This window comes from Osmerus mordax, chromosome 7, assembly GCF_038355195.1.
Source record: "Osmerus mordax isolate fOsmMor3 chromosome 7, fOsmMor3.pri, whole genome shotgun sequence".
Classification (NCBI taxonomy): Eukaryota; Metazoa; Chordata; class Actinopteri; order Osmeriformes; family Osmeridae; genus Osmerus; species Osmerus mordax.
In genome coordinates, this window is record NC_090056.1 from 11,260,987 (window position 1) to 11,275,063 (window position 14,077).

General features: G+C 48.0%; 1 protein-coding gene across 1 annotated transcript in view; it reads right to left on the reverse strand.

Moving 5' to 3' along the window:
• LOC136945279 (cadherin-4-like) overlaps positions 1-14,077 on the reverse strand; it is a 165,180-nt gene that overhangs the window by 40,658 nt on the left and 110,445 nt on the right. The window contains 2 exon segments of the mRNA XM_067239024.1: positions 2,001-2,165; positions 2,168-2,229. Of these exon segments, the coding sequence (XP_067095125.1) occupies positions 2,001-2,165; positions 2,168-2,229 (227 nt within the window).

Consider the following 14,077-nt stretch of genomic DNA (forward strand, 5'->3'; position numbering starts at 1 on the left):
CTCCCCTTTCCCTTTCCCCCTCATCACCCTCCCCCTGCAGCCCCCTGCCTCACCAGTCTCCCCCTGTCTCTCCATGCCTCCCCTTTCCCTTTCCCCTCATCACCCTCCCCCTGCCTCACCAGTCTCCCCCTGTCTCTCCATGCCTCCCCTTTCCCTTCCCCCAAGTCACCCTTAACGTCCCTGCCCCCTGCCTCCTTCCCTCCACCTCACACTTTGATATGAGCCTACCCAGACATCTGGAAATGATCATTCAACAGAACGGGCCACAAAACTCTATTTCCCATTACGAGATATAACATTGTGCTGGGCATCTTGTTTTCTGCATGTATATGATGTGCACCAGCTCACCTCCCACCTACAGCTGATGTGGATCATGTCTGACCCTGTGTCCTCTCTGTTGGGTCTCAGCTTCTTTTACAAGGTACCTTTTAGTAGACACACGCAAACACACAGCAGCTTTGCAGTCTGGTTGAAGAGGGGTGAGAGTGAGGGCAGAAGACTGGGTGACACAGGGCACGTCCTGGTCTCGGGTGATTTGTTGACTTATGCCAGCCCTCGTGGCTATGCTGCCAACACTCCCCATGCTGCCCTCCTCTGTGCTCCACTACAGCAGATGGGACTCATCAGTGATGGGATGGTGAACTATACTCATGGAGCACAGAGAGAGCTGGAAAGAACAGTCCTGGCTTCAGCCTGAACTAAACTGTCCAATCAGCTTAGAGGGTAACTCTATTTTCTTCCTCTGTGTATGTCCTTCCTATTTCAGGGTCCTCGTCTGATTCCGGTCTGGTCCTAGACATGTGTTAACCTGGTCTAGGTGGGTCCTAGCCTGCTCCACACGGGTCCTAGATTGCTGTGTAGCCTGCGTCCTGTCCGGGTCCTAGCCTGGGTCCTAGCCCATGCAAGGAGAGAGGCAGGTGCTGAGCAGCAGCGTGTGTAGGCAGCTGCAGCAGGTTGTGTGTAGGCAGGCTGGGCAGCAGGTATGGAGATGTGCTGGGTGTATTTTCAGCCCCCTACCTGGGCCATCGGTATAACTGGAATTAATTAATCATGGGCTTAGTCAGCCACTCTGCTGGCGGCTAGGTACAGACACAGACTAATAATGGGATGTAAACACACATACTGACAACCTGGACATACTTACTGTACACTCCAACAGATAACGAGATAAGCAACACACAACCTGTTCCAATGTTATTACTTGGAGTATGTTCACCAGTGCCTTGGTTGGCTGACTGACTAGGTGGCTGGCTGGCTGACGGGCTGGCTAACTAGGTGGCTGGCTGGCTGGCTGACTGGCTGACTGGTTGGCTGGTAGACTGTATTGGTTGGCTGTATTGGCTAGCTGTATTGGTTGGCTGGAGGGTAATTGAGACTAAGCGTGAGTCTTGTCAGACATCAGGACTGCAAGCGATCCCTTTGTCTCTGCTGCATTTGTTTTACTCACTAGAGGGATGCCATCCATCCCCTTTGTAGGTCTGAGTGTGAACGTATGTGTAGGTTTTGGCTACACTACCTTCTGTGCCAGTTTATAATTGTGTGTGTGTGTGAGAGAGCATGTGAGCGTGTATGTGTGTGTGCTGATTAATCTAGTTAAAATCTGGGCATCTGCGCTCAGGTCTGGTATCAGTGTATCAGATCTGCACCTCAGAGGTCTACTGCTGAGACTGCAGACTTCATACCAGTAGAACACCATGTGCAGCAGGACCTGGTGGTGGTGGTTGGTGGGGGGGGTGGTACAGGTCTGAGGAATATGTTTGCTTTCACTAACAGCTTATATGGGTGACTTGAGAGCTGGCCTCCTGTGATAGAGTGATAGCACCTTCTGCACCTGTGTGGTGGGTTCCCTCCCTGCTCCACACCTGGGGGAAGTGCCCTGAATCTCAGATGAAAACTGAACTCAAATGCCTGCAGATTATGTCAGGGATGACACTCTAGAGCTGTTTATGGGTGTGAGCACATGGGTGTGTGCATGTTGGCGTGTTTGTGTGTGTGTGTACCTCATTTCCGTGTGGAGGAGCTGCTGATTGGTCGATGAGGGCCAGCTGGATCACAGTCTCCCACACATGAGTGTTTGGACCGCGTGCCGTCACCTTGAACTGGACCGGCTCTGTCAGACTGGCATCCTGTCTCTGGGCGTAGATGGAGCCATCGGAACCGCACGCCAAAACTGAGGATCACTGCTCTGGAAGAACACGCCATCGCTCCCCATACAGTCGTCAAACTTCACTGTGGAGTGGAGGAGGGGGAGGAGGGAGAGGGGGGAAAGGAGGAGAGGGGGGAGAGGGGGGAGAGGGGGGAGGAAGAGAGGAGGAGACATGTGATTAGTGATTACAAACAACATTACATTGTTTCGAGTTATTTTTTCATTGTGATGAAATATTTCAATTTTCTTATGCATGCCCCTCCCTTTTTCTTTTTCTCTCTCGCTCGCTCTTCACTTTCTCTCTGTCACTCTCTATCACTCTCTTTCTGCTCAGTTGGTGATTGCGTGTTTGGCAAAACACGCAATCCATGATAATGTCACATCCTTCTTGAATAGCAGCATGATGACTGCAGAGACAGAAGGGAGGAACAAAAGACTACGAGAGACACAGAGAGAGAGAGAGCGTGAGAGAGAGGGAGAGAGAGAGAGAGCAAGAAGAGAGAGGAGAGAGAGAGAGAGAGATAGAGATAGAGAGATAGAGAGAGAGAGAGAGGGAGAGAGAGAGAGAAAGAGAGGAGGGATGAGAGAGAGAGAGAGATAGAGAGAGGAGAGGAGAGAGAGAGATAGAGAGAGAGAGAGATAGAGGAGAGATAAGAGAGAGAAGACGAGAGAGAGAGAGAGAGGAGAAGAGAGAAGAGAGAGAGATGAGGAGAGAGAGAGAGAGAGAGAGGAGAGAGAATACAAATAGGAGCCCAGACTAGGCTATAAGAGGATAGCCAGTCACATGTCTTAGCCACAATGACAAACAACAAACATAACCAACAATCTAGAAATGACATTTCCATGAAATGCCACAGGTTTCTGTACGTGGACAAAATACATTTACAGGCAAATAAACTCAAGCAAACACACAGACTTTCAACCAGCATCCACATACATGTACGTACATACTACCGTCATACATGTGAAGATGGTGTGTACCGTGAGACAAGAGGGAGTTCAGAGTCATAACAGATCATATTTGGTTATGTACATGCACTGTAGATATCTCAAATCAATAAGCACCATGTGTTTTATTCCTAGAGTACAGAGACCTCCAAACACACTTGTGTGAGCACATTTGTCTATATCCTGTTCCCACTAATTACAGCCAGTCATTAAATAGTAGCAAAGTAAAAGGCAGTTAGATGTAAACGGAGACTGTGAGAAACCCGAGCCTTGTCTGTACCATGGCTGACTGAACACACTATTGACTCTCACCCACTGGATAATATTGAGGCAAATTAGCATGACAATGACAACATGTCCTTATCCTTCACCTCCCTGAAAAGCTAAACAATGTGAGGAGGGAGATGGAGGGATGGGAGGGTGGAGGGGTGGTTACAGTTACTCCACAAACAGGATACAGATCATAGCAAAAAAGGAGTCAGGTCAAAACACTGTGCGATGGGTTGTCCAGTGTGTGTGTGGGAGTACAGTCCTGGATTACAGTAGCAGGGTGAGGTCACTCTTTCATCGTTCCTGGGGGGCTGAGAACCACCAGCTGGAGTCTGAGAGCAACACGCACCATACATGGAGAACACTTGTAGGAGACAAGCCGGCAGACACATAATACACACACACACTTGCAGGGAGACCAACTGAAAGACACACTCAGAGGAGGACAGCAGCACACACACACTGGAGGAAGACCAGTCGGGAGACAGTCATCTGGTTTGGGGCCGAGGGGGCCTTTTGGTCTGCCTCTCCAGCTTCCTGTCTCTCCTAAGGATTATTGAGTCTAGACATGGTATTGAGAGGGACCTTGGGTTAAAAGCTGTAACACACTGGTGAGGGTGGATCCTTAACTATGTCTTGCCCACAGTCCTTCTCTCCTCTGTGAAAGGACAGGCTTTCAGAGAGGAGATGCCTAAAACATAATTCTCACTGGCGCTAAGGCCAGACAGTCCCCCCCCCCTCCCCCCCCCCCCCCCCCAAAGAAGAAGACGGATCATAACATAATCCCACTTAGTCATCTCTAGGCAACAAGTGTTGTTTAAGGGTGGGGAGTCAGACTGGTCTGTGACAACACAACACAGCCCACAGTAGAGGACCCAGCCACATAACACTGCCCTGTGGAAAGGTCACTGGTCAATACTGTGGTGTCAGTACCGTGGTTTAGCAACACTCTCTTCCTCTGAAACCTTTATGTCTCTGACTGGTTTGACTATCCTCAAGGTGTGAACCCCCTCTCCTCTCCTACCTCTTCCTCTCTCATCTCTGCCACCAGCCATGTCTGCTTTGGCAGAGACTTTTGGACAAACACATGCTACAGTTGGCAAATATGTGCAAATACAGTTTTGGAAGGAAGCCTGATTATATTAACAGAGAGGAAGTAAAATTCAAATTTGAGAAGAAAATAAAGCTTTATGATAGTGACAAGTGCTCATGTATTACTGAAGCAGACAAATATGGGCATTACAAATAGCAGGTGGTCTCTCTCTCTATCGACCCTCTCTCTCTGTCTCTGTCCACCCTCTCTCTCTCTGTCCACCTCTCTCTCTCTCTCTCTCTCTCTCTCTCTCTCTCTCTCTCTCTCTCTCTCTCTCTCTCTCTCTCTCTCTCTTCTCTCTCTCTCCTCTCTCTCTCTCTCTCTCTCTCTCTCTCTCTAAGCTGGGCGTATAGCAGTGGTGCAGCAGTGTTGCGGTCATGGTTGGTTGACAGAGGTTTGTGTGCTGGGGGGGGTTCTGAGAACGGGGGAGGGGGGGTGCAGGGGATGCGGTATGTTCAAGCATATCGCCGTGGGTAGTCTAGATACCCAGCTGAGTGTGTGTATGAGGAAGAGATAGAGATAGCAAGGTGTAAGAGAGAGAGAGGGAGAGTGCAAGATAAAAAGAAAGAAAGAGGATACAGAGAGAGAAAGAGCGAGCGAGAGAGAGGGGGAGAGAAAGAAAGAGAAGAGACAGAGATCTGTTGGTGCGGGTTATACACAGTGGGGGAATGACTGAACAAAGATCACACAGACATGCTAATGTGCAGCTGTGTACTACGAAGCTTCCAGGTGTTTGTATTCAAAAGAGGGAGAGAGAGAGAAAGAGAGGAGAACGAGAGAGAGATGATGTGTGTGTGTGTGTGTGTAACAATGTGCAGGTGTGCAGGAACACCTCTGCCAGGTGTCCGTGTGCATGTTCCTTCCCTAAAGAGGCTAAATGTGTTCACCATAATAAAGGCAATCTAGCATTTCTTACTCACTATCACAAACTGTATGTTTATGTACTGTAGGTGTGAAGGTGTGTGCGGGTGCTCATGGGTGTGAATGTGAGTGCGTGTGCGTGTGCGTGCATGCATCAGCGCATGCATCAGCGCACTTATGTCAGTATTGAAAAGCTGTTAAAATGTGTCAAATAGCAACAAGAAAAACTCCCCATTCTCACGACCCTGAGGCTTCTTGTCTTTAGCCAATTATGAACGAACACGCCACACACACACACACACAACTCCTAAGAGCTCCACTTTCGAAGCGGTCCGGTCGATAGCCAAATAGACAGATTATAAAAATCTGCCCACAATAGCCCAGTGAAGGCCCAACGGTACTCCTAGGCACACAAAGCAGGAGTGTGCTCTGCAGTGATCTGACCAATGCGAGAGAAGCCCAAAGCTGCTGTCGAAAGGCCAGAGAGCAGTCAAACACAGCAGAGACTGCCTGGGCTGTAGGGCTGCACTAGGGCTGCACTAGGGCTGCACTAGGGCTGCACTAGGGCTGGAAAAGAGGCACCAGCGCTTGGACTAGATGCCCCTCCCTCAATGGAGAAAGCTTTTTACTCCCGATCTGTGGACTGTCATTCTCATCGAGATAACATGCAGTTTCACTGAGTTTTTCTTTTTTTTCTAAGTGATCACGTTTGGCAGTTAAGGACAGCATGAGGGCATTGTGGCGGTATTTCACAATCTCTCTCTTTCTCTTATCCATCATTCTGTCCTCTCATCCTCTCTTTCTCTGAAGCCTAATAGGAGTGTGGTGAATCTCTCTCACCCACTCGCTGTCTACTTAGGAACTACATTTCTGCAACAGAGTGAAAGAGTGGAAGAAGGACAGAGAGAAGTGAAGGATGACCTTCGTCAGCCAGTCCTTTATGACCAGCAGGCTGACAGGGACGAGGTGACAAGTGTTGAAAGGCATGTGAAGAAAAAGAAGAAGAAGAGACACAATCAAGAGAGAATGAGAAGTGGAGAAAGGGAGAGGACAGAGAGATAAGAGGAGAGGGAGGGTGAAAGAATGCGAGGGCTTAGAGACGAGAGGTGGTGTTGGGGGGGGGGGGTCTCTAACTAGAGAGACGGGATGGAGAGAAAGGTGAGGTATACATAGTGCAGAGCAATGCTTGAAGTGGTTAAAAAATTCCAGAGTGAAAGTACGAAGAAAGAAATAATGAGAGCTCCAGACAGGAGTCATATGTCTGTTGTAGAAGAGCGTCAGGGGGATATTGTGAACGTGCCTGTTGGTTCTAGAAGAGGAAGTGCAGAGAGCTGGGAGGTTGGTTCTGTGACTAGTGGACTGTCTCTCTCTCTCTCTCTCTCTCTCTCTCTCTCTCCTCTCTCTCTCTCTCTCTCTCTCTCTCTCACACACACACACACACACACACACACACAGCCTATGGATGGATGGGATAGATTGGATGGCTTTAGATGGCTGTTTAAATAGGTTAATTGGCCAAGTCTCCCATGATATATAGACAAAGAGAGAGAGATAGATATAAAGAGAGAAAGACAGCAAGAACAGAAGGATGTAGGAAGAGATAAATGGCAAGGGAGGGATATGGGTGGCTGCTGATCAGAGAGTGATGTGTGCATGTGTGCAAGCAAGCGTGTGTGTGTGATCAGAGCAGGCTAGAATACCACAGTGCTGGCAGAGGTATGTGGGACTAGCAGAGACAGATTGGCTGGCTGCACTGGGCCAGGGAGACTGGTTACCCCCAGTAGAGCCTCACTGATTGGATCTGGCACTTCTAAATGACCAGCTCTACACTGGACCACCACAGAAAGGGAAGAGAGGGCCAGGACCTGAACTACAGAACAGCAGCAGGACCAAACCCTGGGTTTGAAATGGATGAAAACACTGTTACCAGCTCCTGGATACAAAATCATCAGAAAAACACATACATTTTTAAGTACTAATCCACTCTGCTATGACAATTGTATCGGCAAATACACATTCGCTTAGTAAATAGACGCTACACACACACACACACACACACACACACACACGCACACACACACACACACACAAAGACACGTGCATGCATGACCATGTGCAAACTGTTTTGACTAATCAGCATGTCTCTAATGAAGGATTAGCATTTATCTAAACAAGTTCTGAAATGCTTGATTTGGCTTTATCATTCTCCCCCATCATCCTCTCCCCCACTCTGGGGACAGGTGCACACGAGCCTAAGCATAGATCCCTGCCCCAGCCAATTATCCAGTGTGGCTGTATGTGTGTGTGTGGATGTATTTGTGTGTATGTGTGGTGTGTGTGTTTTGTGCGCCAAACAATGCCTACACAAGGTCCAATTACCTACAGTATGCAGCATACATTTACTGGGCATTTAAACACATTTATTATGGCATAGCTAGCACAAAAACTCAAAAAAAACAACCCAAAACACAAACAATGCATTTCCTAATCACACGCAGCTCTTCCTCGAGAGATGCATCCTCCCTAACTCCCCTGCTTAGTAAATCACATCTACATGATTAAAAACGATGAAGCATACATTTGCTTGGTTATGTACTAGTTCCATTAATTATGCATGTTTCTCTCTGATTTTCGATCTGCCTTGGGTGTTTGCGTGGATAAAGGAGAGAGACAGAGAAAGAAAGATAAGGAAGAGCCTTGAGAGAGAACGACTGCTTTGGATATTAGGGCTGAAGTGAAAGAGAGAGGAGGGTAGAAGAGGAAGAAGAGAAAATGACAGGGAAGGAGGGGGATCCAACTGAAGAAGTCTCTCCCAGGCACAGAAAATACCTTCTGCAGGGGAGGAGGGTGGGGGAGAGAGAGAGAGAGAGAGGAGAGAGAGAGAGAGAGAGAGAGAGAGAGAGGAGAGAGAGAGAGAGAGAGAGAGAGAGAAGGAACAGAGCATGCAGAACATGCAGTTAGCCTTCCAACATCCCACTGCAGCGCTCCACTACACCTACATCTATGGATGAGAGTGCCGACTGCAGCAGTTCAAACATTGAGCTCTGGAGATACGGGCCCCTGCCTGCCATCACCGGTAAAGAGGCTGGACATGCAGAACTGGAATGCTCCACATACACGTACAGTACAGTATTTCAATAAACTAATAGTTCTTGAACACAGTCTTCATCCTTACACTCCTGTCATAGCCATAAAGCAATCATGTCTCCTCTACATCCAGTCTGGACTTTTATCTTGGCTACCGGTAGCTATGGGGAAGCCTCCTGCACTCTGCTGCTAACATACTTAGATTTTCACTGGATTTCCTTGATCGATGGGGTCACAAATTAAATCATGTGTTTGCAAGCCTGCCTTTCCCTTGATTAAGAGTTCAGATCTCACATCACTTACAGTTGCTGGTATGACCTGATCAGACCTCGATCTAGGGTGTCTAGATGGGGACACTTTCTTACCAGCAGTGTAGACATAAGTCAAAGGGTGGTGTGTGTGTGGATGATGTTTTCTTGTCTTGCAGAGGTTCTCTTTAAGAGACTGCTGTTTCAGCAAACCTCAGACCCAGCAGGATCAACACATTCTCTTTTACACACCCACACCAGCCAGACCACCTTGTCTGGGACTAGGGTCCCAAGGTTAGTGACAACTGTGTGTGTAACAGTATCTCAACTGGCCAGTAGAGTTCCAGTAGGGCAGCTCACCAGGGCCCTACTCTGTAGAACCAGGATGGTTGGTCTTCCTCAAGTGAACACTAATATCCCCTTTTCAAATGCTGCTTATAAAGCAAAGTAGCTCATAAAGCTACATTTGAACTGCTGGAGATCTTTTATCTGATCTAATCAACATTTCTCTCATCAAAGCATTTCTATAATTCATATGTTGAGCTCAGCAGGAGGATTAGTCTACAAATCAAACACATTTGACTTGCTTTGACTTAACCTCAGATAAACACAGACTTGATAACAAGTTTTTAGTTGAAGGGTGAAGTACAGAGCCTGTTCAATGTTTAAAGCTGGTACATTATTATTCTGGGAAGTTACACGTCAGTGAAGACTTCTGAAACCCTACCCCTACCATAGACACATACACTTGCACATAGGCTTACACACAGAGTAACCCCAACTAGTGAAACTGAGGTTGGTGAACCATACAATTAGTGGTTCTACAGTTTCAACAAAGACTGGCGCCCAGCAGCAAGATGAGGAAACGGGTCAGGAGGAGGTCATGAAACAACCTATACTGGAGTTCCACCACATCCACTGGAAACACCAACACACACACACCTGCACTAAGAGAGGAACAGCGTGATACTGTACAGTAGTATATCCATGAATCTGCAACACAATGGTTACCTAAACGTTTCTAACATATTGTACATAAGAGGACTGCTAACTCACTAACACAATTTTACATATGGTGACTATAAACTAACAATGACATTGGTGTTTTGTGTTATTTGTCTGTGATCTTCTCACAGTGTTTGGATTGCAGGAAGTTCTCAGTCTGGAAGGTGTCTTAAGACCAAACAGAAGGAGAGTCATTTGTCACTGATGATCCTTATCAAAAGCTCCCCAAGGCCATGACCAAAAGATTTGAGAGTGTGCCTGCACAGTATGTGTGCATCTGCATGTGTGTGTGTGAATATGTGTGCATTTGCGTGTGTGCTTATAGTGTGTGCATGCATTTGTACATGTGGGAATGTGTTTGTGTGTGTGTGCGTGAGCTCCTGTTGAGACAGGCAGTGCACCCTAATGTGGGCAGAATGAGGGGGCTTGCAGAGAGGTGATCGATGGGTCTTAAAGCTGTCAGCTAAATGTTTCCAGGGGCTTGAAGGCATTAGCTGAGAAAATCCCAAGGGCGAGTGGTGTGTTAAAGTGTGTATGTGTGTGTGTGTGAGCGAGCTTCAGTGTGTAAAGGGATGTAAAACGCAGTAGACAACTGGGAGCCTGAGGAATGTTAAAAATGCTGTCTCGTCTCTGGTCCAGCAGGGGAGAGTGTCTGCAGGAAGGCTAACTGTATCTGCTGTTAAGATACACTCTCCTATGACAGACCCAATTAGGTTGCCTCATAGCATGCACACACAAACATACACACACATGCACACACACACACATTCAGACACACACTTCAGACATCAAAGACAGATTGTTCCTGGAAGGTGGATCACACTGGGCTGAAGTAGCCTTGCAGACAGGGGTCCCAGAGGTACACATACACACACACACACACACACACACACACACACACACACACACACACAGAGAGACGACACCCCTAGACCTCACATCAGCTAATTGTTACGTGGAATAGAAGGAGTAGGCCCTGCAGCTTCCCAGAGAAAATACACACGACAGGTGTGTGTATGTGTGTGTGTGTGTGTGTGTGTGTTGTGTCGAAGGGGTAGGAACTAAGGGAAATAAATTAGAAGCAGTATCAGGTTCCTCTGACAAGTCCTGTTAATGAGAGCATGGTGGAGAGGGTCTGGGTGAAGGAGGAGGGAGCCAGAACCAACAGCACTGTTCACCAAAGAGGAAGAGACGGAGGGGTGAAGGACACCACAGGCTTCACAAACATTCACACCATCTGCAAGGAGTGGTGTGAATATGAAGAAGAACTGCAAAGACGAGTGGAATAGGGAAACCAATTTGAAAAAGAAAGCGAGGTATTTTTGTGTAATGTAAGAGAAGAGGTTGTTGTGCTGTGACTTCATGGTGTCATCACTAATGAGGGATTTTTATCAGCTGTAGGAAGCAGGAGTTCTTGAGCTTCACGAATGGCATGAGGATCATTGACTGCGATGCATTGTTCAACATCATACAAAAATATGTGAAAAGTAAATGCCATTCAGAGCTAGTACAGCCTCAAGGTGAACATGCCTGGAGAAATTGTTCAGCATTGTAGCAAAGTCAGATAATGCCAGGGCAGCCCCCCATGGGGGTGTCTGTGTGTTTGTGTGTGGATCCATCTCAGAGACTGGAACTACGTGGACACGACAGAGCCATCGATGTTGCATTAACGGACTGGAAGGGAGCGCATGGGGAACACAGACCCCACACCTCTGAGGTGTGCTGGGGGCCAGACCCCACCCTCTCCCTGAATACTCACCAGTATTTCTGGGTCTGGACTGGCAAGCATACAGATTCATGTGTGTGTGTTTGTATATGTGTGTGCATCCATTCCTCAACTTGGCTACTGTTGACTCACCTCCACCTGGCTTAGTAAGAAAAGCCAACTGGTTCTGCATGTGCTTGGGAATCACAAACCAATGTTGAGGGGCTTAGAAAGGCACAAGGAGCTTGGCTGTGTAGCATTACCATGATTCATCTTCACAAAACTGCAAAAGCTCCTGATAATCGCTTTAGCTAATCCCCACATGCGTCTGGCAAACAGGCGTGGAGAGAGTAGAGGGGAAGTTTTTCAACCCTGGGGGGGGGGGGGGGGGGGTATATGAGTGTGTGTGTGCGGGTGGTGGGTGTGAGTGTGTGTGTGTGTGTGAGTAAGTGTGTGTGGTGTTACAGGATAGACAGCGTCAGCTTAGAGAGAGTCCCCCCGTCAGTCACACCTCGTCACTTCTGGAACCCCTCACAAGTTTATCCGTGTCAAAAGCGATGTGCGGAAAACTCCCAGAGGAAGAAAAGAGTAGACGGAAAAGGAAGATGAAGGGAAGAGGAAGAGGGAAAAAAAACGTCTCATATCTAATGCTCTGGAATTGCATATTTCTGGGTTTGTGGCACCCTCTTAGCTTGGTTCAACTGCAGGATGTTTTGGTTAAAGGGGTGGGAGCAAAGTCTGCTTTAACTCTCTTAGTGTTGCAGCATGCGTGCCGGTGTGTGTGTGTGTGTGTGCGCATGTGCATGTGCTCAAAAGCAATGAGAATGGGACTGAGAGTGACAGCAAGTGTGATGTCTCAAATTATCACTTGAACACAGTCTGGTCAGCTTCTATTTACAGAGCAGAGCTGTTGTGCACTGAGGGGCCTGGGATCACACATTAGACAGGAGAACCTTCCACCGGTCTGGCCTCCACACAACCTCATCACGGACCATATCCCTCTCTGCTGCGCTACCATATCCCTCTCTGCTGCGCTACCATATCCCTCTCTGCTGCGCTACCATATCCCTCTCTGCTGCGCTACCATGTGGGAATTTGGAAGTGCCTTGAGAAAAAACTAACGATGACTCTTGGAAAGAAAGTGATCATTGAACACAACATTTGGTAAGAGCTTTTAGCCTACAGCATGGCATTAAACACAGCCAGCTAGCGCCCAGCTATTAAGAGCTGCTAGACTATTAATGTACAACACATTACAACCGCACAGTGAGTTATGATTGCCATTAAAGAGCAAATGAATCAGACTTCACAGCTGGACATAAAGAGCTGAATCACCATTGCGCTGTTGGTCCCCTTCAGAGCTGAGCCCACGCACTACCCAACCGCAGCAGCCCAGACTCACACATTTGCTCTGTGTCTGTGTGGGTGTGTGCGTGCTAAGTGTGTGCACGCCTGTATGATTGTGTGTGTGAATGCTATGTGCGTGTGTAGGATGGTGTGTGTGCTTCACGCCAAATGTCCGCTTGATCATGAGCATGCATACCAATGTCTGTAGAAACTGTTGGAAGTGTAAGAGAAAAGGATCAGAGACATAATATTTGAAATTCTATTCTGGTACTAGTCAGTGTCGGGTTGAGAACAGATTAGGGATATCACAATTTAACAGAGCCATAAGATATATACTCAATCTGTCTTAAGAAGTGTATACCTGATCCAGTCAACTACAGGGAGGTAAAACTAGACTGTTATAAGAATGGCATTGTACTCATAATCCTGCACCCACAAACTTCTTCTGCATAGTAGCTCTCCTCTCAACGTGTTAGAGCATCTTGAACCCCTTTACCCTAATCTAAAAGCACTGAAGCTAGGATATACTGTCCAGTGCTGCACAGTTCAGCTAAACCAACCTTATCCCCTCTTTTTTCTCCTTTCTCTCTCCGTCTATCCTTCATTTTAGTTTGGCCGAACATCCTGTCTCAATGAGATTCAGTAGGTTTTCCAAGAAAAGAGCACTATTTTCATCTCCTTCCTCTTCCTCTTGTTCCCTCTGCCTCTCACCTCCTTCCCAGTCAAGAGGAGCTCTGAGGTGTCATGTGTTCTGACAGGGCTTCAGGGAAACGATGGAGGGGGAGAGAGGGAGGCAGGGAGGGAAGCAGGAGAGGAGGCTTGTCTTTCTCTCGCCCACACGTTCCTCTCCCTCCCTCTGGGGCCAGTGGGCTAGCTGCGAAATACATGAGAGGCAAGGCTGTGGGCGGGCGGCAACGCTAGCACTAAGATATGACGGCGTTTTGTCAGCCCAGGCCTCCAGCACCGTGTCTTGGCACATGAAAGGGAGGAGGACGGCCGAATAGGGGGGTGGTAGAGAGGCTACGTAGGGCTGAGCGAGCTGGTGGAGGTATGCTGATGGATGCAGGCTGTGGAGTCTCTGCTGGAGTGGCCACGCAGTGTTTGAAGCGAGCCTTTGATCCACACAAACACAGCTAACGGGCCGACAGACGCTACAGTCTGGCTACAGTCAAGAAATCTCCAGTTGGTCCATTTCTCAACTGTTTATCTTCATCTCCAAACATACAGTATGTGTGTGGTTAGGACTGTGGCCTGTGGATAGGTTTCCCTGTAGAACCCTGTAGAGAGGGGGTTCAGGGGCTGGAGGTGCTGAGGCGTGAGACTGCCTTCCCCAGCTTCACACTGACCCTGACCCCTGACCCCTGCAG